Source organism: Ammospiza caudacuta, chromosome 20, assembly GCF_027887145.1.
Source record: "Ammospiza caudacuta isolate bAmmCau1 chromosome 20, bAmmCau1.pri, whole genome shotgun sequence".
Taxonomy (NCBI): Eukaryota; Metazoa; Chordata; class Aves; order Passeriformes; family Passerellidae; genus Ammospiza; species Ammospiza caudacuta.
Window position 1 is genome coordinate 9,359,293 of NC_080612.1, and position 24,014 is coordinate 9,383,306.

The following is a 24,014-nucleotide window of genomic DNA, read 5'->3' on the forward strand; positions in this document are numbered from 1 at the left end:
TAACTTCATTAAAAACCAGAACCCTCTGCTCAAATTTGATATGGAATTTAAGGAGGATGAAGGATTAACAATTTCATGAAGCCTGAGATCTTCTTAAGAATGATTTTCCCAAGGAAGGGATTTGTGCAGTTTCTTCATTTTTCTGCCTAATAGAAATAACAGGAGATACAGGAGTGCAGTAATTGTTATTGGCAAACAGAGGTCAATTACAGGAAATTATGTCTCTTGAAATGAGTTTAGCAGTTGCTGGCTCCCTGTGTAATTCATTCTGCAGGGAGCAGAGGCAGCTGCTGTGTCACTGCCCCTGCCCTGCTGCTGCTCCTCATGACCAGGGTGCAATTGGGGCAGCTCAGAAGCCTCATGGAAGTGAGATCTGGAGCTTTTCCTGCACGGAGGGACATTTGGGGCAAGATGAGACAGGCTTGGCTGGGAGCTCTTGTCCACGTTTTATCCTGAGACAAACCCAGGCTGCTCACCCTCTGTGCTTGTTTCCTCGTGTCCAGTTCCTGGAGAGCATTGATTTATCCTAAAGCACATGAAGAGTTTATTAATGAGTTACTCAAGTTGGGGTTTGGTGGGAAGGAGTGGGAACCAGACAGGTTCTCAAGGACTCTGCCTCTCATTGCTCATGCAAACGTGTCAGAAATCAAAAATTTACCCCAATGCATTCATCCTGTAAGGGCTGAATAAAGGCTTTAATCACTGAGAAATGGTGAGAGGCTGTCCCTGTGTCCCCTGGGTGCTGCAGAGCTCTGGTGACAGTGACAGCACCCAGGGAAGGGCTGCAGCTGGGTCAGGGTGGATCAGGAAAATGCTGAGCATCCTCTGCTCTGCCAGGCTCCAGGGAATGGGCACAGCCTGCCAGGGCTCCAGGAGTGTTTGCAAACACTGGGTGGGATTTTTGGGCTGTCTGTGCAGGGCTGAGGGCTGGGCTGGGTGGTTCCTGTGGGTCCCTTCCAGCCCAGCCCATTCTGTGCCTGTGTGAGCACTGTGACACACGATTTGTGCTTTGTGCTATTTAATTCCAAACATTTCCTGAGGGGCAGAAAATGAAACCTGGAGGGGGCCAGGGGCTATCCCCAGGGATGAATCAGCTGGAAAGCAGCTCAGGAAGGATGTGACAGTGCAGCTGCTGGCTCCTGACTGAGCTGCTGCCGGAGAGCAGCTGAGGGAGGAGGAAGAGGAGGAGGAGGAGAGCAGGGCTGCTGTCTCAGGTTTCCATGCACTGCACGTGTGGGTGGTGCGAGCTGAGCCTGCTCCAGCCACCGAGCGAGCTGGGAGCATGGGGCAGGTGGCTTGGAAGGCTTTATTTCTGTCTCTCTTCGATTATAAAACCGAGAAATACGTCATTGCCAAGAACAAGAAGGTCGGGGTCCTCTACCGAGTGGTGCAGCTCTCCATCCTGGCTTACCTGGTGGGGTAAGAATCACACTCTGCTTCGTGTTTTGCTGTGATAAAGGTGGATTTTGCTGTGATAAGGATGGGTTTTGCTATGATAAGGACATATTTTGCTGTGATAAAGATAAATTAGGGCACTCTGCACACAGGGACAGCCCGATTTCAGTGCAGGTAATCAGACAGGTTTATACAGCTGCATTTATTGTGTCTAATAGGTTATGTCTGATTTTTCACCTGCTAGGGATGGCTAGATTCAGCTCTACCCTTCAGATTAAGGTTGGGTTAAAAATAGACCCAGTGTCTATGGCTTTGTGCTGCATTATTTATGTCTTTATTTCTATATTTTGTGGGAGTGGTGCCAAACCCTGCTGTGTGACTCCTCAGGACAAAGGAGCATTATCGGCCCTGGTGCTGAGCCTTGGGGCACACCTGTGCTCTCTGCACAGCACCAGGACCTGCTCAGGTGCAAATGGGAGGGAAAAGCAGAAAATGGGGGATTTCTGTGCTGGAGTGGCTGCAGCAGCCAGGCTGTGGGGGCTGAGGCAGCAGCAGCAGCAATGTCAGCTGCTTTGCATTCATTTCAGAGCAGGGCATTGGCTCAGGGACAGCCTGGGAAAGGCCCAGTTCTGCAGCACACTGGGCACACTGGTGTGTGACCAGTCCCTGCAGGCTCAGACCTGGAATTATCCACCCTGTGCTGCTGATTCTTGAGTTTCTGGGGCTTTTTAGATGGTGACAGTCTGTGCTCCTGGTCCCGTCACCTTTCCCACACCTCGTGTTTCCACTGATTAAATATAGCAGAGTCGTTTTTAGGTGCTGGGGGTATTTATAGAAAGCTGTGCAGTCCCAGGGAGCAGAGCAGCTCCCCAGCACTCTGGCACGGGCTGGCTGGAGGAGGAATCCTGTGCAGAGCATTGCTGAGGGGGATACAGCATGGACAGGGCAGGGCTCTGCTCCTCCTCTGGCATCTGTGGCTCCTGCAGACCCCTGGCAGTGTCACTGATGGTCCCTGCAGTGACCCCTCCGTGCCTGGGGCTTACAGGAACACGTCCCTGTTCACATCCTGGCTTGGGGTGGGGATCAGCAAACCCTTCTGGGCTATTTCTAGCGTGCGGCTGCCATTGATTCATTGATTGGCTGCAGAAAATGCAGGGATCTGCTTTTGAGCCCTCCTGGGAGGGGGGAAATCAGTGTTCTTGGGAAAAGGGGAGAGGAGGAAACTTCCCAGGGTGGGTGTGAAAAACAGAGTTGACTCTCCTGTGAAAATGTAAAAGTTTAATAATGGACAATAGGAGACAAAGTCAATAAAGCAATTGGTTTAACGGCCAGGTGCCTCTTGGCATTCCACCAAGAGCACCCTGACCATTTCAGAACCAGCCTTTATGTACCATTCCTATTGCATCAGCCTGTTGCATGTTAATAAACAATTAGGCATATTGAAACTTCCCCCCAAACCAGTTAACATGTTCCAGGAATTGTTGAGCAGGGCTCATCCTCAGGGCTGCCTTTTCAGAGCATCTCTATTCCTTGGTTGTGGTTTCATCATTCTTATCATCACCTCCAGTTTGGGCTTTGGGCCATATTTTCTGTTGATGGTAAGTGCTGACAGTTGGAATATCAATAGCAGGGGTCTTCTTGTGTTCATTGAATGTTACCCCAGCACAAAAATACTTCTATCAGCTATTTCACCACTCTAACAGAAATATAAACTATATCTTTACAGCAAAGTTACTTTGACATTATACATTTAGCATCCATTTCAATATTTGTGAAAAGCCAGTATTATAATATGTGTTTATTACAGTGGGGAGTGCTCATGTGCAGGTTTGTCACACGTGGCAGGTGAAGGGCTGGGTGCCACCAGTGCTGCTCAGCCTCTGTGGGCAGGAGAGCCCTGAAAAGGGGAGCTGTGCCACAGATTCAGCCTCTGTCCCTCTCCCAACCTGCCCCAGCACCTTCAGCTTCTTCAAGGGTGATTTATTGTCCTGGCAGGTGATTTTAGCAGTGTTGTGGGGGAGCTGGAAGTGTTTCATTTGATCCAGAGGTTTTCACCCAGGGCAATGGAATTCCTGCTGCTTCCAGAGGAGAGGAGGGAGCAAAGCTTTCCCTGGATGGCTCAGCAAGGCAGCAGCTGTCCCAGGGTGCAGCCAGGCTGTTCCCATCACCCTGGCTCACAAAGGAGCTGGATCCAGCTGGGAACATCCCTGCAGGCTCCTGCCAGCTCAGCTGAGGGGTTCCCTGTCCCAGCCTGGTGTGTGGCTCAGGCTCTGTGTGCTGAAGTGAGAGTTCTGCCCTTGTGAACCTGCAAAAGCCTCTCTTGTTTTTCCTCCTGAGAAAGACACAGCCCTGCTCTTCCTTTCCCTTTCTGAGGCTGCTGAGTGTGGCACAGATGGAGCCTTTGGTTTCTTACCTCATGACCTGTTATTACACATTCCTCCACTGCTGGCAAGCACAGCTTGTGTCCAGGACTTTATCCTTTAGTAGCAGTGTCAGAGGGTTTGGTGCCATTGGCATGTTTTGATTTGACCTCAGTGTGAATTTCTCTGTCTGACTCATTCCCTAACGCTGCTGTGTTCTCACAGGTGGGTGTTTGTGGTCAAGAAAGGCTACCAGGACACAGACACGTCCCTGCAGAGCTCTGTCATCACCAAGCTGAAAGGGGTGGCCTTCACCAACACCTCGGAGCTGGGGGAGAGGATTTGGGATGTTGCAGACTATGTCATCCCTCCCCAGGTTGGCAAAACCCCCTGTGGGTGCTGAAGGGATCTGTCCAGCTCTTCCCTGTGAATTAGCAGGAGCTGGGATACAGGAAGGCGATGCTGGAAGGGGTTTTCTGCTGTGAGTTTTTTATTGGAGATGCTGGGGGTGCTCTGCCTCCCCCCAGGACCGTGGGATGGCTCTCATGGTTGTGTTTGCACCCACAGTGTGAGGGAATTCATCCAAATACCCACACAAAGGGTGGTGGTGTATCTCAGCCTGAAAAGCCGTGGGGAGAAGGGGTTGCTCTCTTCTGAAGAGAGCTTCGTGCTCCTTATTTACAAGTACTTTGAGAGTAAACCAAGTTTTCTGACTCTTTGTTTATTGCAGGGTGAAAGTGTCTTCTTTGTCATGACAAATCTGATTGTGACCCCAAACCAGAGACAAGCCACGTGTGCTGAGGTAGGAAGAACTGAGCCCCTTGACCCCCAGACCCCTGCAAAACCGGGGCTAGGAGCTGACAGAGGACACTTCTGGAGCCACAAAGAAAGGAAGGATGGAAGACAAGTATTTTTTCCTGTAGTGTAAAAGCTAATCTGGGAAAGTACTGTAAATCTGGGAGGCTCAGCTGTCTTAACTTCCAGAGGCATTGATCATGCAGAGACTTCCTGACTTTAGGTGGTGTTGAATTTCTGCCCAGCTGGAGATGAGACCAGGCAGTGATTGCTCAGGGTTAGGAAAGGCCCTGGGAAAACAAATTTGATGTGACTCAGGGTAGTTATGGGGAGAGGAGACTTTTTAAGAGCCCCATCCTGGAAAGTGCTGAACATTCAGGCTCTGGTTTCCTCCCAGACACGGGGTGGCTGCTCAGCTCCTTCCAGAACATTCCCTAAAGGCCAAAGGCATGAGGTGCTTGTGGAATATCCTCTGTGGAGATGTTTGGAGTGGGTTGGAGCCCGGGGAGGAGGTGTGTGGCTGTGCAGGGAGTGCTGTGCATGGAGCAGATGGATTTTTGTCCATGGAGCAGAAGCATTTTCTATGTCACACCAGGAGCACAGCTGGCTTGGTCAGGGCACTGCTGTCCTCTGGTGGCCAGGACAGGGGCACATTGGGCCAGAGAATTTTGTGGCTTAGATCCAAGGTAGGGTTATCCTACAGCAAAGTGGCCTCTTGCCTGGCTTTGGTGAAACTAATGTTGGTTTTTCCAGTCTGTCCCTCTCCAGACTGAGCAGAACCCAAAACTGGGAGGGTGTGGCTGAGTGCTGGTGCTCCTGGTGGTGGGATATCTGTGCATGACCCCCAGTTACCACTTCAGCAGTGTGGTTTTAGTGCCCACACAGAACCCACCCCCCTTTCTGTGTCTCTGGTGTCCTGTCACACTGTCACCTGTGTCCTTTCCCCTCTGCAGAGTGCCAGCATTCCCGATGCCCTGTGTGACAGGGACACGGACTGCCTGGAAGGGGAAGCAGTGGTGGCTGGCAATGGTAAGGGACATGTCCCTGTCTGAGCTGTGTCTGGTGTCCTTCAGAGCCCTCAGCCTGGGTACAGCCCCCAGATCTCTGACTGCAGAGTGCATCAAGGCCTTTCCTTTCGTTCCCCTTTTCCCCCTTTCCCCTTTTCCCCCTTTCCCCCTTTCCCTTTTCCCCCTTCCCTTTTTCCTTTCCCCTTTTTTATTGAGATCCCTGCCTTGCTCACAGCTCTGTGCTGGCTGGGCCAGGGAACCCCAGGCTGCTGAGAGGCACAACAAGAGGGTGTTTGTTCCAGCTGAGAGGCCCTTTCACAGCAGGGAGGAGAGGGAAAATCCTGAATTCTCAGATGCCCTGTGGGCAAGGAGAGGAGGTGCCTGCTGTGTGACCTTTTCTGTGCTGTCTGCTCACAGGGGTTAAGACTGGCCGTTGTTTGAAAGACAGGGGCAGCATCAGAGGGACTTGTGAGATACTGGCCTGGTGCCCAGTGGAGAAAAGATCCAAGCCCAAGTACGTGTCTGCTTTCCAAGCTTGAGTTGCTCGGCTTGTGTGTCACCCAGGGCAGTTCCTGTGTCCCCTCTGCTTGGGTGCTTGCTGGAATGTTGGCTGCTCAGTGCAGGAGGGGGCTCTGCAAGGCTCCCCCTGGCAGGACTGGGCCTCTGCTCTCCCTGCGTCTGCTCCCAGCTCTGGGGGTGTCCCCTGGACCTGCATGTCCTCACCAACCCCTTGCTGGCACTGTGGGGGAAGTGGCACAGCTGGCCTGGTGCCATCCAGCCTGCTGGATAAAGCTGCTTCTAAATGGCAATTCAAGATTTCACATGTGGGCAGGGGACAAAGACAGAGAACAAACCTTTCTCTTGCAGGAAGCCACTTCTGGGCAGTGCAGAAAACTTCACTGTTTACATCAAGAACTCCATTCGCTTCCCCAAGTTTAAGTTCTCCAAGTAAGTGCCACAGCTTCCTGAGCTGCTCCTGCTTAACAGACATTCCCCCTCCTCCAGAAAAGTGCCTGGACAAGGCTGGCAAAAAATGCAAATTTAAAAAATATTGGTTTGCTGATGCAATGTGAACAAACTAAAGCAGTGTAGAAATATGCATGTCCTGGCTCAGATAGGCATTTCTAGAATCTTATTGTTTTTCTTGAGAAAAATAGATCACCCTGGAGCAGTCTGGCAATCTGTTCTGTGTGAACAGATTGTTCTGTGTGGGCTCTCTTTCTTGAGCCCAGATTCAGCTGGCCAGGAGATCATTTTTGTGGGACAGGCTGCTTTCCCCAGGCCAGCACCAGAGACACCCTCAGGGTGCACGGAGGGTGTTGGAGAAGCCTCTTGTCTCTGCAGTCCTGCTGCAGGCTCTGAAGGCAAGGAAAGGGGGAGCCAAGGTGGATTTCCCTGTTTCCCACGTGCAGGATGAACGTGCTGGCCACTGACAACGAGTCCTACCTGAAGAGCTGCCGGTACAGCCAGGAGCATCCCTACTGCCCCATCTTCGTGCTGGGCAACATCGTCCGCTGGGCTGGGGGCGACTTCCAGGAAATGGCCTTGCAGGTAGGAGTGCCTGGGGCTCCTGGGTGTTCCCAGCTGGATCACTGGGAGGCTCTGAGAGTCACTGCCCTGCGAGCTGCCTCCTGCACTGCACTGCACAGGTGCCTAAAGTCAAGCTGGTCCCATTTCTCCTGTCCCCAGGGAACGGGGGTTCTCTAAAACAGCTGGTTGTGTGTGATGGTGTTCACAGGGGTTTTCAGATGAGGGAAGAGACGAGGATGTTGACTCTATATTTCAGAAGGCTTGATTTACTATTTTATTATATATGTATTACATTAAAACTATACTAAAAGAATAGAAGAAAAAGTTCTCATCAGAAGGCTAGCTAAGAATAGAAAAGAATGAATAACAAAAGCTTGTGGCTTGGACAGAGAGCCATCTGTGCCATGATTGGCCATTAATTACAAACAAGCACATGAGACCAATCACAGATCCACCTGTTGCATTCCACAGCAGTAGAAAACCATTATTTACATTTTTTTCCCTGAGGCCTCACAGCTTATCAGGAAGAAAAACTCCCAAGAAAAGGATTTTCATAAAAAGATGTCTGCGACAGTTGTGTCACTTACCTTCTATTCAGGGCTGCCCACACTGCTGCTCTGCCAGCAGGGATTATTATTAATTTCAACATTATTACTACAGCATTGGATTAAACCCAGAACTCTGGAAATCCACCCCTGCATAAAAGATCATCTTCTCCACTGAAGTGTGGAGTGGAATGGAATGAAATCAATGTCCTGAGAGGAGAAACCTCAGGGAGAAGTGGGGTTGTAGAGTAATACTGGGATTAATGTCACACACCTGAACTCAGCCTAGGCACGAGTGTGCCCCCTTGTTTGACCAGAAGTGCAGCTGCTTCTTGCACCTGGGGAAAATCTGCCCAAGGGTCTGACAGACTTGAAGACACTTTAACTGAGCTAAGCTTAAACAACTCCCCCTGTCTCTCTCTTTTAAGGGTGGTGTGATAGGAATTCAGATTGAATGGAACTGTGATCTTGATAAAGCCCCTTCTGAATGTAATCCTCACTATTCTTTTAGCCGGCTGGATAACAAGTCTGCAGAAACCTCCATCTCTTCTGGGTACAACTTCAGGTGGGTACAGAGGAGGGCACAATGCAGTGCCACAGCTGGGCTGGGCTGTTTGAGCTTGCAGGTGCTGGATGTTGGCAGTGGAGTGGCACCAGCCTGTGCCAGGCCCTGCTGCAGCCGAGCACAGAGTGCTGCAGAGGAGGGAGGGAGGTAGAGAGTGCTCCTGGCAGGCTGATGCTGGCTTTGATAAGGGAAAAGATCTCTTTGAAGGGATGAAAGGCTTCAGATGGGCAGGTGGAATTAAATCCAGCATTGCTGTTTTCCAGGTTTGCCAAGTATTACCGGGATGCTGAGGGGGTCGACTACCGGACGCTCATTAAAGCCTACGGAATCCGCTTCGATGTGATGGTGAATGGCAAGGTGAGGGCCAGGCCAGGGTGGGCCAGAGCCTGCAGAGAAAGGAAAGAAGTGGGTGGAGGCAGCTCTGAGGTGGAGATAGCCTCTCTGGCTTGTTGTAGGAAAGGGCTTTTCCCATCCATCCATGTGGATCCAATGCCTATATAAGAGAGATCACCTGCAGTGCAGCTGGGCCTGCACCTCCTCTACTTAAAACCAGGCTCGTGTAAAGCCCAACAGAAATAAATGTGCCCCAGAGACTTGTCTTCCATGTGCAAGCACTGCAGAGAGAAAAGAAGCCTAATCCAGGGATGATGCAAGCTCAGAAATGCAGCCAGGGACAGTCAGACCCAAGACACACAGACCTTCAGCCTCCAAGATTGCTCACTGCAAATCCCCCCTGGCTGTGCCTGGGAACAAAACACACCCAGGGGCAGCAGCAGCTTCCCCAGGGCAGTGCCACACCCTTGGGTTTGTTTTGTGGGTTGTAATCTCAGCAGTGACTTCATGACCTTTGTTCTTCCAGGCAGGGAAATTTAACATCATTCCCACCATTATCAATATCAGCTCGGGGCTGGCACTCATGGGAGCTGTAAGTGAATGTTTTGTGTTAAAGTAACCCCAGGGGACCCAGATTTCAAATGGGATGAGAATGGGATGGGGGGGTTTAAACCTTCTCCAGCAGAATCTTAACTACTCGGATTACTCAGCCACGTGTGTGTCTGTGTCCTATCTTAAAACCATTTGTTAATAAACCTGATAGTCTAAACATCCACACAGGCTATATATTGTATATACATGTCCTGGAGAATGAAGGAAAACACTGCTTCTACAGTGTTCATAAATTATTATTTCATTAATGTTTATTTCTAATGACACCAAGAACACTTCCTCTTTTGTTTCAAAGATTAGACAAAAGTTTTATCCCTTTGCAGGGAGCTTTCTTTTGTGACCTGGTGTTGATATACCTGATCAAGAAGAGTAACTTTTATCGAGGCAAAAAGTATGAGGAAGTCAAGTAAGTGAGCCTGGCTTTGTGTTAAAAATCATGGCTTTTTGTTAAGAGAGATAGAAAAGAGGAGATACAGGAGCACAGTTCCAGGGAACTATATTCTTCCAAATGATTTTGGCCAAGTTATTGGCTTCCTCTGTAATTCCTTGCTGCAGTGAGCTGGGGAGCACAGGCAGCTGCTGTGTCATGGTTGGACTGGCAATGGCCTCGTGCTGTTGGTCCCTCATGACCGAGGGTGGAATTGGGGCAGCTCCAAGAGCCTTCTGAAACTGCAATGTGGAGGGGCCTTTGGGTAAGGTGAGCCAGGCCTGGCTGGGAACATTTTTGCCTCCTGAAACAATCCCAAGCTGCTCATCCTGTCCCTGTGCCTGTTTCCCCAGGTCCAACTCCAGGAAGTCCCTGTCGAGCCCTACGCTGAACGGGAATCAGAGCCCGGAGCAGCTCGATGGGCTCTAGGCACAGCAGAGGCTCTGCCAGCTCCAGGAAACCCACACAGGTGTGGCACCACACCAGCACTGGGAGGTGGACATAGCCCAGATCAGGCCTGCTATGATCAGGATTCTCAGAGGAAAAAGCCTTCTCTAAAGACTGCCTTTCTTCCCTGAGATTTCTCTGGGATCCTGAGCTTGCAACACGTGTCGTCACTATGGATTTATAAAAGAATTTTTATAAAAGGACAAAGAAGGCACCAAATGAATGTTTTTATATCCACTGGTAGATATATATGTACTTATGCCAATAGCCAGCATTGTCCTGTGGCTGTGCTTTGCTTCCATGTGGAGAAAAGCTGTGATGGGAGCACTTTGGGAAGGGCTGAAGCTGAAACCCAACTGTGGCAGCCACTGCCTCCAGCTCCTGCCTGGGTGATGATGTGACATCAGGCGTGAAGCAGCAGGACTGCTCTGCTCAGGAAATGCAGGGAAATGTGGCACTGGAGCTGGGGCTGTGGTCCTGCAGGGCCTGAGGCAGGGGGCACAGTCACTGAGCAGCAACGTGGAGCCCCTGCACAGCTCCCGCCTCCTGTGCCTGCTGTCATTTGCTGGGACTGTCCTCGCTGCACCGCTGCCTGATTTCTCATGCTGGGCAGGTCTGGAAGGGCACTCAGCGCCTCTGTTTCTCACAGCACCCCGGGCTGTGCTGCACACTGAGAGGGGCAGCTCTGCCAGGGCCACAGGCTGGGCCAGCCTCCTCCAAATCCACCAACAGCAGGGAAAGTTAGGACATATCTGCCTGCTACTGCAACAGCAGTGACCTCCAGGAAACACAAGTGCTTGTCTCTCAGCAGAATCACTCTCCCTGCAGCCCATTTTGTCCATTTATCTCATGTGAGGATGTAACCAATCTCAGAAAAGGGCTTAAGGAATTTCATTGTGTTCTGTACATGCTGCCCCATCACCACAGACTGGGAGCTGTCCTGATGAAGATTAAATGTTTCTGTGCATGCTTTGAATACCAAAAGTTAAAGATGCTCCTGCTGCAGCATCTGAGGGTGGCATCAGGGAGCTGCTGCCATTGAGTGTTTGCACAAATGGCACCAGCAGCTGCACCCACCTCTGCTTCAGCTTCTTTAAGGTTGTTACTCTGAGGTACAGGTTCATCCTAAATTAAAATTCACCTCTGTTAGTGGCAAACTCTGAACCCAGTCACTGACAGCAAACCCCACCCTGTCTAGTTCCTCCCCTCTGCTTCTGTGTAGTGAGCCAAAAATGGGGCTAGAAAATAGAATTAAACACTGGAGTTCATTTAGGATAAGCTGTGTACCTTTGGTGCTCTGATCTTACCCAAAACCTTTTCTCCATGTCAGGAGTCTCTCCTCAAGGCAAACAAGAGTCACCACGTGGGGAACTGCACAAGTGTTCCCACCAGGCTTTTGACTGCCAGGGTTTAATTGGAATTGAGCAATTTCTAGATGGTGAAACACAGAGTGAACCCCCTGCGTGCCGTCAGGGCCTGGCACAATTCCTGGCAAGCAAGCAGCTCCTCCTGACGTGCAAAGCTGACTGTGCTCTGCTGAAACCATTGTTTTAACTTGCTGAAACATCCTCCTGTGAGAGGACCAAAGCTATTTCCTGAATCTAAGTCTCCAGGCCTCCCAGATCCCCTAGAATGTTTCCTTTCTTTAGGCTGTGTAACACAACTCCTACAACCCCTGCTGTTAATAAAACATAACCAGATTCCTTCTCAGGAGCTCGTCTCTTGACTTTGACTCTTTTTTTTCTCCTTGTGTTTCATGTTCAGCAATAAAATGTGTCACTTTAGGCCAGTGCTCCCTGGGAGTGCTCTGTAAGTGTTTTTTCAGGTCAAACCACCTGGTGTAGTGATAGTGATGTGAGCAAATCAATGAATCACTTATTTTGGCAGGAACAGGGCTAGAGGAAAGGCATTACCTGGATGGTGGGTGATGGATTTATCCCCTTTTGTGGCTTTTCTGGAGATCAGTGACAAGCACCTGTGCCAGTGCCATTTACTGATGGCAATAAGGGAAGAGAACATTTGCATGTATGTTTCTGTACCAAACCTTTACATCAACTTAATTATTTTCTTGTGTCAGTGGAATTATTTTTAAATAATTTCATTTTTCAGGGTGCTGTGTTACTACTCCAATATTTGTGTGTAGCAATTCCAGAGGGGATTGTAATTGGTGCGTGTATCCAAACCACCAAGGATACAAGGCACTATATCAATCAAACCCCACAGCTGTGCCTGTTTTTAGGGACAGAAATTATCCTTAAAAAAAAAATAACCAAAAAAACAGGAGCCATCCAAACGGTGCTTCACATTCAGTTTAATTAGAACAGTGCTACTGATTAATTCGTACTTGGACATAATTTACCAACAGCATTAACGACACGAGCCACGGACAACAGTTTGGAAAGTGAGCTGGCCTATGGTGTAGTGACTTTTGGCAAGAGTCCTGCAGCTCCGGCAGCGGCGAACATTCCGTGCATCAGTACACGTGAACCATTCCGTACAGGAAAGTCCAGAACAGGACGTAGGTGAAGAGCCCTCCCACGAGCCCCCCCGTGAACAGCGGCCTCCGCGACTTGAAGTACTTGTTCCACCGCCGGCCGGCCTTCAGCACCAGCAGCACGGACAGGAGGACGGAGGCCAGGAAGTAGAAGATGAAGCCGTGCAGGCCGGTGAGGCCGAGGATCCCGGCCGTGGCTCCCGACAGCGCGGACACCGAGGTGCGGCAATAGTCCAGGATGGCCGCGTTGCCCCGCACCGCCGCCTCGCTGATGAACTGCGGCCCCTCGCGCTTGGCCACCACGGCGGCCATGGCTCCGCGCCGGGCTCGGGCAGCTCCTCGCTCGCACCGACACTGAGGTGAAGCAAACACGCTCTGTACGAGCCCGCCCGGCCTCCCTCAGGCCGCCGGGAGAGCCCCGCGGGCCCTACCGCCCGTCCTCCCCTTCCTCCATACCTCTCATCCACGGCGGCGCGCAGCCCCGCCGCTCCGTCAGGCCTCGCAGCGCGCCGAGGGTCCCCGCACAGCGCCCGTTACCGCGGGCCGCCCGCCGGGCCCGGCCCGCCCAGACCGCGCCACCGCCACCGCCCGGCCGCCATCTTGGCCAGGGGAACGACGGGATGCGGCCGAGCGGGCGGTGCGCCGTGGGCGGGGCGGCTCCGGATTGGCTGGCGGGGAGAGAGGGGCGGGGCCGGATTGGCTGGCGGGGAGCGAGGGGCGGGGCCGGGTGAGGCGCTTTTGTTCGGACGGCGGCGGCGACGGGGCGGACATGGCGTTCGTACCGGGACAGCCGGTCACCGCCGTGGTGGTGAGCGGGCACGGGAGGGGCGGGCACCGCTATTCGGGGGATGCCGTGCCGGGGCCTGCTGGCGGGGATGGGGAGGGGAATGCCGGTGGTGCCCGGGGGCCGCTGGCGGGGATGGAGCGGGGGATGCCGGTGGTGCCCGGGCGATGTCAGTGGGCGGAGGTGCCGCCCCGGGGCAGCTCCGGTTCGCGGGTGTGTGGAAGGAGCGGGCGAAGGGCGCAGGTCAGGACGGGGACACGGGTGCCGGTACCGGTGCCGACCGGCAGCGCCCTGCGGGCTGTGGGAGGGCGGAGGTGCCCGGGCAGCCCCGGTCCGCCGGCGAAGGGCGCGGCCGCTCGGTCCGCAGCGCCGCCGGGCCCGGTGGCCGCTCCCCGCTGTCAGATTGTCCGTCCGCGATACCGGGTGGGAGAACGGAGGGGAAACTCCGCCGGGCGGGGGGACCGAGGCTGCTCGAGAGAAGAGGGAGGGAACCCGCCGTTCTCCCGGTACCGGTACCGTGCGGATCCCTTCTGAGGGCAGGATAAGCACCTGCGTGTCTGGGTGCGGTTTGGGAAGCAGAGCTTCACAGTGAGATAATGGCTTTAATCAGCGCGCAGTGCGAGGGAGGGATTCTGCGCTTTCCCCTGGCTGTGTCTGGGCTGTGCCTGCGTGGGTGCTCCCGCTGAGGACACGGATGTTTGGAATCCGGGGAGTTTGGAATTCAGCAGGGCAGTTCAAGGTCTGTGTGACAGGAGGATCACTAAATGGTTTGGGTTAGAAGGCACCCGTGAAGGTCATCTCATCCACCCCGCTGGAATGAGCAGGAACATCTTCCATTTGATAGGGTGGAAGCACCTTTTGAGAGGTTTTTGTGTCAGTTAAGACCGTGGCTTTTCACCCTGGCTCAGGAATTGCAGCAGCTGGCATTTCTACAGTGCTGACACAGTGCACAAAGCTGCTCAGATGCCTTTGTGCATCGGGCAGTGAGGAACCTGCCCCGGGTTACAAAAGTTATCCTGAAAAAGAACCATCCTAATAATAGGTTGTCATTTCTGCTGATAGGACTAGCAGGAACATAAGGCATGTGGGTAATGAGCAAGATGAGGCTGGGCATGAGTGACTGCTGCTTATCAAGGCATGAGTCATGTTTACAGAGACCTGCTCTGATTTTAGTGTTGTTCCTTTCTATTTCTGGACAGGCAGGAGAGCTCTGAGTAATTGAGGGGCTGGGCTGTGTCGTGGGATATGTGTGAAAAACAATCTGACTGGATCTGAAGTACCAGTGTCTGAAATGTACTTGAAATTTCTTCCACTCGTCACAATGCTCAGCTATTTGATCTCTTTCTCTTTCCAGCAAAGAATTGAAATACATAAGCTTCGTGACGGTGACAATTTGATTCTGGGATTCAGCATTGGGGGTGGCATTGATCAGGACCCTACTCAGAATCCTTTCTCTGAAGACAAGACTGACAAGGTCAGGCAATCTTTTTCTGTAGCAATTCCCTCTCCCAAAGGCTGAGGTGCCCAAATCATCATCTGCCCTCTATCATAGCTACCCTCTGCCCCATTATCACTTGCAGGCTGAGGTTATTTAAGTGACTTCTCCACCTTTTCTATTTTCCAGCATTGCATAAGCCTGTTTTTGACTAAAATCTCATAATACACTATGGAGTTTTTTTGTGTTGTCAGTCAAATGGCTCTTGAGTACTGAATCCTCCCACATTTAGTAAATGAACTCTCCATTTTTTCCCAGGGTATTTATGTAACAAGAGTGACAGTAGGAGGCCCAGCAGAAGTTGCAGGACTCCAGGTTGGAGATAAGATCATGCAGGTAAGCACCAAAATAAGACAGTACTGCTGCAGTACCAGCTGCACAGTGCAGAGAAACATCTGCTGGGGAAAATCATCTTCTGGGTACTTCCCAAGATAGTTTGTGGGGTTTATAAATAAACTGAGCTGTGGCATAACCATAACCACTATGTGGTCCTGACAGAACAGTCACAGGACACCTGTGAGCCCCTGCACCTGCCTTATTTTATGGTTTTTTCCCAGGTAAATGGCTGGGATATGACAATGGTGACCCATGACCAGGCCAGGAAGAGGCTGACCAAAAGGAATGAGGAGGTGGTCAGGCTGCTGGTGACCAGACAGTCCCTGCAGAAGGCTGTGCAGCAATCCATGATGTCCTAATCCATCATCCAGCTGGGGAGGGGGTGGGAGGGAGATCTATAGACTGGTATCAAAGAAAGAAGCAACTATTAGACTGGAACAGGTTGTGTGGAAGGAGTGCATGTTCCTACCTGTGGTAAACGCTACTTTTTTTTTATTTTAACTTCTTCTGGTGTAACTGGCAGTAGTAAAACAATACTCCCCTCAGCAGAGTGCTTCTCTAAAGTCTGCCCTGCAGGTACATGGCAAGACTTCTGTGGTCATGGCTTCCAGGACAGGACAGACCCAAGTTATCTAAGAGCAACTGGAAAAGCCTTAACTTGGACAGGATTCTTCTGTAGCACAAAAGCCTCCTCTTTTAGGAGGAAATGCGGTTTCTGCTATGGGAGACCCGAGGGTTTGCTGTGCCTAAGCTTTTAGAAGGGAGCTGTCCTGTCCCTCACAGTGCTACCAAATTGAAATGCCAGAGTTGAGAGCTGCACAGTGCTGTGGGGAAGAGCACTGTACTAATCAATCACTGTGTGCAAGATAGAGTGGCTGAAGGGTTTGGGGCATTACAGTTTCCTGCAAAGATTCCCTGGATAAAGCATCCTCTTCAGGCAAGGAACAACTGAGGAACACACAAGTGTTAGCTCAATGCCTGTGAAATACACTACAACTTCATGGTCACTACAGTTCAGCCTCACTGCCAGGGTAAAACCTGAATTCTCCTTGTTCCCAATTTGTACCATCAGATGAACTGAGTTTAATTGAAGGGAATATGGAGCAGGAAACAAAACAATGTTCCTGAACTTACCAAAATGCTGCTTGTAACTGTAGAGTTTTCAGTCCTTCATTCCACTTCTATCAGACTTGAAATGGGAGGGATTTTGGTTTGTCTTTTAGAAGACTTTGCTTAAATCAGTGATTTGCTTAAATCAGTGATGGAAGAGATGAATATGCCAGTAATTTTGCAGAAGTGCCTCTTGACCAAATTTAAACTTTTAGTGGGACACTAAGTGGTTTAAATCAACATGCCACAGGGCTGAAGATCCTTGCTGCAACACTAAGTCCATGATCTAGCATCCTGTGGTTTGTTAGCCAGTTAGCTTTACAGTTACCCAAAACCTGGAGTTTTTAATCCTCTTCAGTTGATCTAGACATATCTATAGTTTCCTTAAGCAGCCTTGGGGTAAGCTGTTGTAAATAGAGCACAAGGAGGTGGCAGACTAATTTATTCAGTACCTGACTGCTGTGCCATGGACCTTGTGATTGATGCATCTCAGACTGTTCTGTGCACACCAGCAGATGCCTATTTACCAATTTTGTATCTCTGGAATTACTACAACCCTGCTTTGGAATTTTGTTACTTAAGAATTCAGTAGTAAATTATAAGTCTTTCAAGTTGGAGTTATTTTTGTTACTATAAAGATACACTGCTATTTGTACTGCTTTTTTTCACTTGATTTTACACAATAAAACAAAGTTGGTTTTCCTGAGCTGTTTGTCCTTACATTTAAGAGTGCCACATCACTTGGGGGCTTCTAGCTGTGACCATTTTTGGCTCAAGGGTAGATTTTGGAATTACTGAGGTCAGTAGGGTCTGGTTTCACTGGTGGGAAGCTGTCAAACCTCACCTGGGATCTAGAAAGACACATTAGGTTCTAAACATTCAAGTAGAAATGCACATATTCCCTTCTAATTACTTGTCTTAGCACCTTTGAAAGAGCTTTCAGTGAAATAAGAATACAGCTTCTGGTTTTTAGAATTTTTTTAATAAAGAGTTCAAATTGTAATATTTGTGCATTTGTTACCAACTCCATTATTGTGATGTACCACTGTGGCCAGCCTGAGTGGTGGTGGAGTGTGAGCTGTCTGGGAAAGGTCAGCAGCAGCACTAGGATCCACAGACAGTCTTCAGTCATTACTTAAAGATATGAAGTGGTTGCTTAAACATCATCTCAGATTTTTGGAAGACAGAACTCTGCTCTTTGTGCTTCACCTCCAATCAGAAAGACATCACTTTGGTCTTTCTCTTCCCTGTGGCTGGTGAAAAAAGAGCCATGTGTTGCTTGGACAGCTCCCTCTGAGCTGTGTGTGCAGCTCCAACAGGCATGAGTCCCCTGTGTGCAGCTGAGGGCTTGCTGTCCTTAAGGCACCTGGCAGCCAGTGCTTGGCAAGGCAACAGTTTGTGTTTGTGTTCCAGCCCAGAGAGGATCAGGTCACAGACATCAGAATCAGCATTTCTGGTAACTGGCAGCAAGAATCTTGAAAGCCCTCAGAGAGGGCAGGGCCAAGTTCAGTGTAAAGTTTGAGTCTCCACAAGGGATGTTTGTTATTCACAAGGTTCATACCCTCGGCTCCTGTACAGGCAGTAGTGCTGGGCCATGAAAACAATGTCAAAGATGATGGAGAAGACACCCAGGCCAAACTTGGTTGGATCTCCAAAGATTAACCTCCACTCATCTGTCAAACACAAAATCAGAGTTAAGTCTGACTCCTCAAGTGTAGTTTTGTCTTAAGACCCTTTAGAGAAGTTAATGTCTATTTTCTGGACTGCTCAGACAAACCCAAGACTGACTGCAGTGCACTTCTTATGCAAAGCTAATTAATAACTGTGGTTTCTTCAGGATGGCTACTTCATTTTATATCTTGAGGGAATATGAACAGATCCTTTATCCTTCCAATAAGAACTGCTTCCCACAACACAGCACAAACATCATTCTTCTGAGATAATCTGCTTTGTAGTGGGACTTCTCCAGCACCTCAGTTCTAGGCTTACCATTGTTGTATGACTGCAGAAACATCTGGAGAAGGCTGAAGCTTCCCCCAGTGAAGTCCAGTAACACATTTCCAATACTCCATCCCTCAGTGCTCTTCCGACGGAAGTTCATGTAGGCCTGGGGGTGTGACAAGCAGTCAGAGTGTCATGTACAATATTTAGGATTGACTTTCAAGCAATTTTCAGTACAACTCTACTGGTTTGTCACTATTAATAAATAATCATTGGTGGTTTAGTCTCTTCAGACTTTCAAGAGCACATACTGCAGGCTTAGGGTGGCAGGGATATGGAATGCAAGCAGAATAATTCAGATTTACCTGTGGGAAGTATTTGATCAGTGTGACTGCTAACTTAATGTAGGAGAAGCAGAACAAGAACTGCAGCCATGTCATCACCTCAGCTGCAGCCAGGAACAGCGTGGTGAAGGTGAAGATCCATGCAAGTGCCAGGAGTCCAACAACAACTTTGGATACTTTCTGACCTGCTCTCTGAAATAGAAACACAGATACATTTTGGCCAGGTCACACATCCCCAGACACAAAGATAGTTTGCTCAGGACCCTGCAGCACTACACTCCAAACCTGTTTTACCAGTCAGGCTGGTACCACAAGGAGAACTTTAAAATTAAGCAAGTGCTACAGCAACCAGCTGGAAGTTTGCAAGAGCTGATGAGCAATTTTCATATCAATCATTTAAAACACTGCTGTCCCTGAGCAGGGGGAACAGTATTCTGGAGTATTTATGGTGCATAATCTGTAACAAAGCTCCAAAATTCAATCTGATGAGATCATGAGTTCCTGTATGTGCAAAAGGCTGATAAACACCATTATGGTAAAAGATTTATGGTTGCTTTCTAATTCTTCACTAGAAAATTCTGTAGTAACTGTCAATGATGACAGATGGGCTGTTACAGTTTTAGATTTGGCATGACCAGAGGAAGAAGCCAAAAAAGACAAACAGTTACCATCTAGAGAAAATTGGCCTGTTCAGATGAGAGGTTTTTACAATGAAAATCAAACAAAGAACCACCTGACTGGAACAATCAATGGGATTAAGTAAGAATCACTTGATTGTAACAATCAGTCTCACTTGAAAAGTGTGAATTATTAAAGGGCATTTACAGCTGTTTTAGGAAAGCAGCTGAAAAAAATGTGTTTGAATTGCAGGGAGTATCTAAAGTCCTACCACAGCTTGAAGAATGCTCCAAAGAAACAGCAAAGCATTTGTGCTGTGAAGAGCTGTAATCTGTGTGCTGGCTAGAGATCTGTTTGGGAACTTTATGAACCTGGCTGTTTGCCTCCGTTATTTTGAGTCCCTAAGAAGTTTACTTATAAGCTCAGAACATCCATGAGGCTGAAGTAGATAAAGTTAGTGGAGGTGCTCCTAGCTCAGGAAAGCTGAAGGCAGCTGGGCTGTGAAGCCTGGCTCCTGGAAAGGCCGGTGGAAGTGCAGGGAATTTGGGATTTTGGAGCCCAAATGGAGCAGGGAGGTGCCCGGCAGAAGGAGCTCTGGCAGAGCCCGCAGGTGAGCCCAGCACCCGCACCCACCTCGTAGATGCAGCACTGAATGATGGTGAGGAGGGTCAGGGCCACTGCGTGGAGACTGAAGAACACATCATTGATGGCCACAGGGTTCACCCCGCTGGGATAACTGACCAGGAACTCCTCCTAAAGGTAAGAGAAAGCAAAACCAGGCACGAGTTTTAACTCCCTTCTGCACATACCCACCCCCCAGCACGTGTTAAGAGAGAATCATGCTCACCTTAATCAGGGGAATCCAGAAGAGCCCAACATTAAACACACTGTATGCTATAAAGCCAGTAAGGTTTAGTGCTATGAAGTCAAAGCTTAATCCAACAACACTAAAGAAGGGGGGGAAAAAAGGAGAAACGTGCATTAGAGAGTCACAGGCAGTTCCAGGGACAAATTGACCCTGGAATGTATTGATTTATAACAGTTTCTGGTGTAAGCAAAAGCTTCAGGCATTGTGACCACACAATGCTGTGAGTTCATCAGGAAGCTGGGTGAAATAACAGAGCTCTCATGGATCAATTTGTGTCTCTGCTCTTTAACTGCATTCCTCCATGAGCTCAGCCTGTCTGATAAAACCCTTCCAGCCTGTCTGATAAAGCCCTTCCAGCCTGAACCCATAAAGCACAAGTGCATCATTGCCAGATCAAATGGTTTCACTCTCATATATGATAATGCTCCTACTCAGAGTCACTTGGCTCAAGGGGAGCTGGCCTAATGTGACACTACAAGGAGGTGTCTGAGAAACAGCTCTCAAGGCTGGGAATCTTTGACAGTGATCACCACAGCTGCCTCAGCCAGGTGATTTACAACATGGCACCAAAAGGAATGGGGAAGTCTCCTCCATCACAAATTCATACTGGATGCCAAATCTTAGGATCAGGTGTTTGTAGGATGCACTTGGTTTCCCTCCAACCTGCATGTATAAAATCTCACTGGGGCTGCAATTATTCAGACTCTCCCTCTGCCTTTTCCCCATCTTTCCATGGATAATTCCCAATAACCAAGACAGATGTAGCTGAAGCCATGAACACAATTTGCAGAAGTGCTTTAGTGACTTGCAAACACATCTCTTTACCTTTTCCTTCGCCAGTTCTCAAAGAGTTGAGGATAAAAGGAGATGGACCAGGCAACGAAATAGATCCAGCCAATCACCTCATCAGCATATCTCACTATGATGCTGTGAATCACTTGAAATTGAATCCTAGGCCTGATGGTTAATGCAAAAAGAATCAGTTAATTCAAGCTTTTTTCACAAGATTTTATTTTGTTCTGTTCTGGGAGAGGAAATAGAGTCCAGGTGTTGAGACAAGACAATAAAAAGATTCGGTTGGGTTCAGCTGAGTTCCTCCCCTTTTCATTTGTGACCTTGTTATGTTTGGGACACCTCCCACTCCCTGAGTCTTTCCTTTCCATCCTTTTACGCTGGGAATGCTCCCAAAGGTCACTTTGTGCCTGTGGCTTCCCCTCTCTCAGCACAGGGTCTGTTGGGCAAGAGCAGAGCTGCATCCTCACCCTCGTGATGGTGCTGCCCTGTGAGCGTTCCGCGTGCTCGCCTCTGCCTCGAGTTTCAAAAGCAGAAGCAAAACAAGGAAGTAAAACAGGAGCACTCTGCTGCTCAGTAATATCTGAGCCACAAGCAAGTACAGTCCAGCTTTCTCCATGTGGCTGGGCTCTTCCCAGGAGGGAGAACTGGCATCTGTGAGGAGAGGGCTCCCCTGACTGACCCAGCCCAGGAACTCCAGAACAAATCCTGCACAGCAAGAACAGCATTCCACTGGACACTGACAGCCAAATGCTCCCCAGAGCAGAAAAGCTGGCCTGTGATCTCCATACTTTTGGGAGGCACTATTAAAACAAGGCTAAGGAGCTGTGAGAACTCAGCTATCTTGTAATTAAATCTAAGACACCACTCTGCTTCTGTGCCCTCTATTTATCTGAGTACTTGGGGATTTGCTGCAGGGTTACCAATCTCCTTAACTGCATCCCACCCATGTCCCATTTAACTCCTAGGAGTAGTTACCCCAACTTTTAGGAAGCTACAGGACAGTAAATAGAACAAAAAGCAGTTTCTCACCCAGTTAAATTTGAATTATTGGGATAAAGGTAAACTGTTACTTGTCCCACATCATCTGCTTTCACTTGGAACTCTGCTTTAGTGTGACCTGCAGGGAACTGTACCTGCAAGGCAGAGCAGAGGGAACAGAGGAGTTGCACCATAATAGCAGGAGCTTTTTGCATATGGTTACAAGTCTATGCTCTCACTTACCTCATCAGGAAGTTCAACAATGGTGCTGTGCTTTGAGGAGTGTGTAATATTAAGAGTTATCACCAGTGTGTCGTTTAGTGGAGCTCTGAGAAGGCAGAAAAAACAAGTTAGGCTGGTACCTGAGCTCAGGGGTTGCTTTGGGGCTGCAGGGGAGCATCTGCTCATTCCTCTCAGCAATGAGCAGCCCACACTCAACAGAAGCTGCCTCACACTCCGAGGAACCAGCACCAAACTGGGTGATATTGCACTGGTTCTTTTATCTGATCCAGTGATGGCCACCCTGTACCTCCCTCTTCTCAACACAAATGGCAAAGTCACCAAAAGACCCTGTCCTGTCCTGGTGCTCATTACCCTTTGCTGAAACAAGGCACATGTACTTGGGGTCATGAAATTACAGCAGAAAGAGAAAACAGAACAAACAAAACCTTTTCAAGTGACACAGCCCTGCACAGCTTTCTAAAGAACTCCACTGAGCATTTGTCCAGGACGTGATCCTTCTAGGAAATGCAAGTTTCTCTTAAGCATAAATTTTTAGAAAGGGAGGAATTGTAAATTCACTTATGGAAGGCAGCCCGTGTTCCAAAGGGAAAGTAAAGCTGCAATAATAATTTTACCTCAGAGAGATAGTGACGTTTGTTGAACTTCCACTTTCTAGAGAAACTACTTCAGGGACTGACAACACAATGGCTCCATCTGTGGGGGGGAGAAAAACACCCACACAAATCTCAATTACTATGAACAGCTCCTTGAGAAGAACAACCTACTTTTTTTGTGCCATAGACATTTTACCCATTGGTCCCTGCAGTATCAGATCAATCACAAAGTTCACACAATAAAAAGCAAAGGGGGAAACCAAGCAACTTAAAAAGAGAAGTATATAACTGTGACTTGAACATGTTGCAAGGAAGTAATTTAAATGCTTGAACAAAAGTTCATGCAAAGGGAAGGTTAAAAGGTACTGCAAACCCACCCTGGTTCTTGATGTGATCCTGGTGATCTAGGAGTCATAAATGCCCCAAATTTAATATAAAATTGTTTATTGGGCCACAAGTTCAATCCAAGTACCCAGATGTGCAAGAGAATGTACATTTACAGAAACAGAGAGAGACACAGGTTGCACAGGTTGGCCTGGACACTTTTTTTTTCTGTTGCCACACAGTGTGAGAAGTTACGAGAGGAGCTCCCAGTTTATCACTGACTGCAGCCCTGGCACTCTTCAATCTGCAGAAGTGATTTTGGAGCACGAAGTGCACAACCTCAGCACAGTGTATGAGCACAAGAACCCGAGGTAAGGAATGAGAGAAGAGCTGATGTGAAGCATGGCACGGGTATCCCTGTAAGATGTAATGGGATAACTAAAGAGCTGCCCTTTTCCATCTCTTACTGCTCCGGAGCCCTGTGGGCCCAAGCTAGGCTGACCAAACACTCACCGCCAGGCCCCAGCAGCGCCAGCGAGAGGCTCAGCAGAGCGGGGAGCAGGTATCGCGTCCTCATGGTGGAAAAGCTGCGGAAAAAGCAGGGGAGAAGCTTTCCTCAGCACCCACACGGCCACACAGCCCATCCCCTCCGCTGGGAGCCGCGGCAAGCAGCTCCCTCCGCAGCACCACGGCCCCCAGCCCGGCCGAGGGACCCTCAGCTCCCCTCGGAGGGGGCCGCTCTCCCCGTCCCGGGCACATCTTTACCTCAGCGCTGCTGCCGTGACGGACCCGCCCCACCCCAACGCGCGGGACTACAAATCTCGGCAGCCCCCGCGCCCCCGCCAGACCCTCGCCGCTGGCGGCGCGCCGCGATGCACTCTGGGACTTGTAGTCCTGCCGCCCTTCCTCCGGCGCTCCGGCGGAGCGGGGTGCGCGGTGGTTTGGAACGCGCCGCTGCCGAGGCGGCGGTACCGGGGAGCGGGTGGCAACCCACCCCCTTCAGTGCCCCGTGCCGTCCCGGTTCTTCCCTTTTCGGCTCTCACGTGAGGCGATCGCCTGCGGACTCCCCGCCCAG

The 24,014-nt window shown here is 49.8% G+C and overlaps 4 protein-coding genes across 8 annotated transcripts; 2 read left to right on the plus strand and 2 right to left on the minus strand.

The window, feature by feature from the left end:
- Positions 1-1,161: 1,161 nt before the first annotated feature.
- On the plus strand, positions 1,162-11,706 carry P2RX5 (purinergic receptor P2X 5). Of its 3 annotated transcripts, none has more exons than XM_058817744.1 (12): positions 1,162-1,419; positions 3,981-4,131; positions 4,486-4,662; positions 5,504-5,579; positions 5,975-6,071; positions 6,425-6,505; positions 6,970-7,108; positions 8,061-8,197; positions 8,461-8,554; positions 9,057-9,122; positions 9,466-9,548; positions 9,923-11,706. In XM_058817744.1, the coding sequence occupies exons 1-12, from the start codon at positions 1,283-1,285 to the stop codon at positions 9,996-9,998; spliced, it is 1,314 nt and encodes a 437-aa protein (XP_058673727.1). In that variant the 5' UTR covers positions 1,162-1,282; the 3' UTR covers positions 9,999-11,706. The 3 variants fall into 3 exon arrangements, with proteins under 3 accessions (XP_058673727.1, XP_058673729.1, XP_058673728.1); XM_058817746.1 differs by having other exon boundaries at positions 4,486-4,557; XM_058817745.1 differs by lacking the exons at positions 9,057-9,122; positions 9,466-9,548.
- Positions 11,707-12,315: 609 nt separating this feature from the next.
- Positions 12,316-13,149, minus strand: EMC6 (ER membrane protein complex subunit 6). The gene is made up of 2 exons (XM_058817923.1): positions 12,967-13,149; positions 12,316-12,864 (listed from the first exon to the last, which is right to left on the minus strand). The coding sequence occupies exon 2, from the start codon at positions 12,820-12,822 to the stop codon at positions 12,490-12,492; it is 333 nt and encodes a 110-aa protein (XP_058673906.1). The 5' UTR covers positions 12,823-12,864; positions 12,967-13,149; the 3' UTR covers positions 12,316-12,489.
- Positions 13,150-13,225: 76 nt separating this feature from the next.
- On the plus strand, positions 13,226-16,941 carry TAX1BP3 (Tax1 binding protein 3). The gene is made up of 4 exons (XM_058818018.1): positions 13,226-13,318; positions 14,649-14,768; positions 15,048-15,125; positions 15,347-16,941. Exons 1-4 carry the CDS (start codon positions 13,280-13,282, stop codon positions 15,482-15,484), a joined length of 375 nt encoding a protein of 124 aa, XP_058674001.1. The 5' UTR covers positions 13,226-13,279; the 3' UTR covers positions 15,485-16,941.
- A 264-nt stretch (positions 16,942-17,205) lies between these two features.
- On the minus strand, positions 17,206-24,004 carry CTNS (cystinosin, lysosomal cystine transporter). 3 transcript variants are annotated; one of them, XM_058818016.1, is made up of 11 exons: positions 23,934-24,004; positions 23,453-23,526; positions 22,637-22,715; positions 22,023-22,107; positions 21,831-21,934; positions 20,832-20,963; positions 19,986-20,085; positions 19,772-19,891; positions 18,542-18,712; positions 18,225-18,342; positions 17,206-17,908 (listed from the first exon to the last, which is right to left on the minus strand). In XM_058818016.1, the coding sequence occupies exons 2-11, from the start codon at positions 23,514-23,516 to the stop codon at positions 17,778-17,780; spliced, it is 1,104 nt and encodes a 367-aa protein (XP_058673999.1). In that variant the 5' UTR covers positions 23,517-23,526; positions 23,934-24,004; the 3' UTR covers positions 17,206-17,777. The 3 variants fall into 3 exon arrangements, with proteins under 3 accessions (XP_058673999.1, XP_058674000.1, XP_058673998.1); XM_058818017.1 differs by having other exon boundaries at positions 23,788-23,959; XM_058818015.1 differs by having other exon boundaries at positions 23,705-23,936.
- Positions 24,005-24,014: the final 10 nt, after the last annotated feature.

Bases quoted from the DNA above. Each gene is read 5' to 3' on its own strand.
- CTNS (XM_058818016.1), bottom strand. From the start codon at position 23,516: ATGAGGACGCGATACCTGCTCCCCGCTCTGCTGAGCCTCTCGCTGGCG. The intron at 22,108-22,636 runs GTAAAATTATTA...CTGCCTTCTCAG, and splicing joins AACGTCACTATCTCTCTGAG to AGCTCCACTAAACGACACAC. The intron at 18,343-18,541 runs GTAAATCTGAAT...TCACACCCCCAG, and splicing joins TGATCAAATACTTCCCACAG to GCCTACATGAACTTCCGTCG.
- P2RX5 (XM_058817744.1), top strand. From the start codon at position 1,283: ATGGGGCAGGTGGCTTGGAAGGCTTTATTTCTGTCTCTCTTCGATTAT. The intron at 6,506-6,969 runs GTAAGTGCCACA...TCCCACGTGCAG, and splicing joins CCCAAGTTTAAGTTCTCCAA to GATGAACGTGCTGGCCACTG. The intron at 8,555-9,056 runs GTGAGGGCCAGG...TTGTTCTTCCAG, and splicing joins ATGTGATGGTGAATGGCAAG to GCAGGGAAATTTAACATCAT.
- TAX1BP3 (XM_058818018.1), top strand. From the start codon at position 13,280: ATGGCGTTCGTACCGGGACAGCCGGTCACCGCCGTGGTG. The intron at 13,319-14,648 runs GTGAGCGGGCAC...TTCTCTTTCCAG, and splicing joins AGCCGGTCACCGCCGTGGTG to CAAAGAATTGAAATACATAA. The intron at 15,126-15,346 runs GTAAGCACCAAA...GTTTTTTCCCAG, and splicing joins TTGGAGATAAGATCATGCAG to GTAAATGGCTGGGATATGAC.
- EMC6 (XM_058817923.1), bottom strand. From the start codon at position 12,822: ATGGCCGCCGTGGTGGCCAAGCGCGAGGGGCCGCAGTTCATCAGCGAG.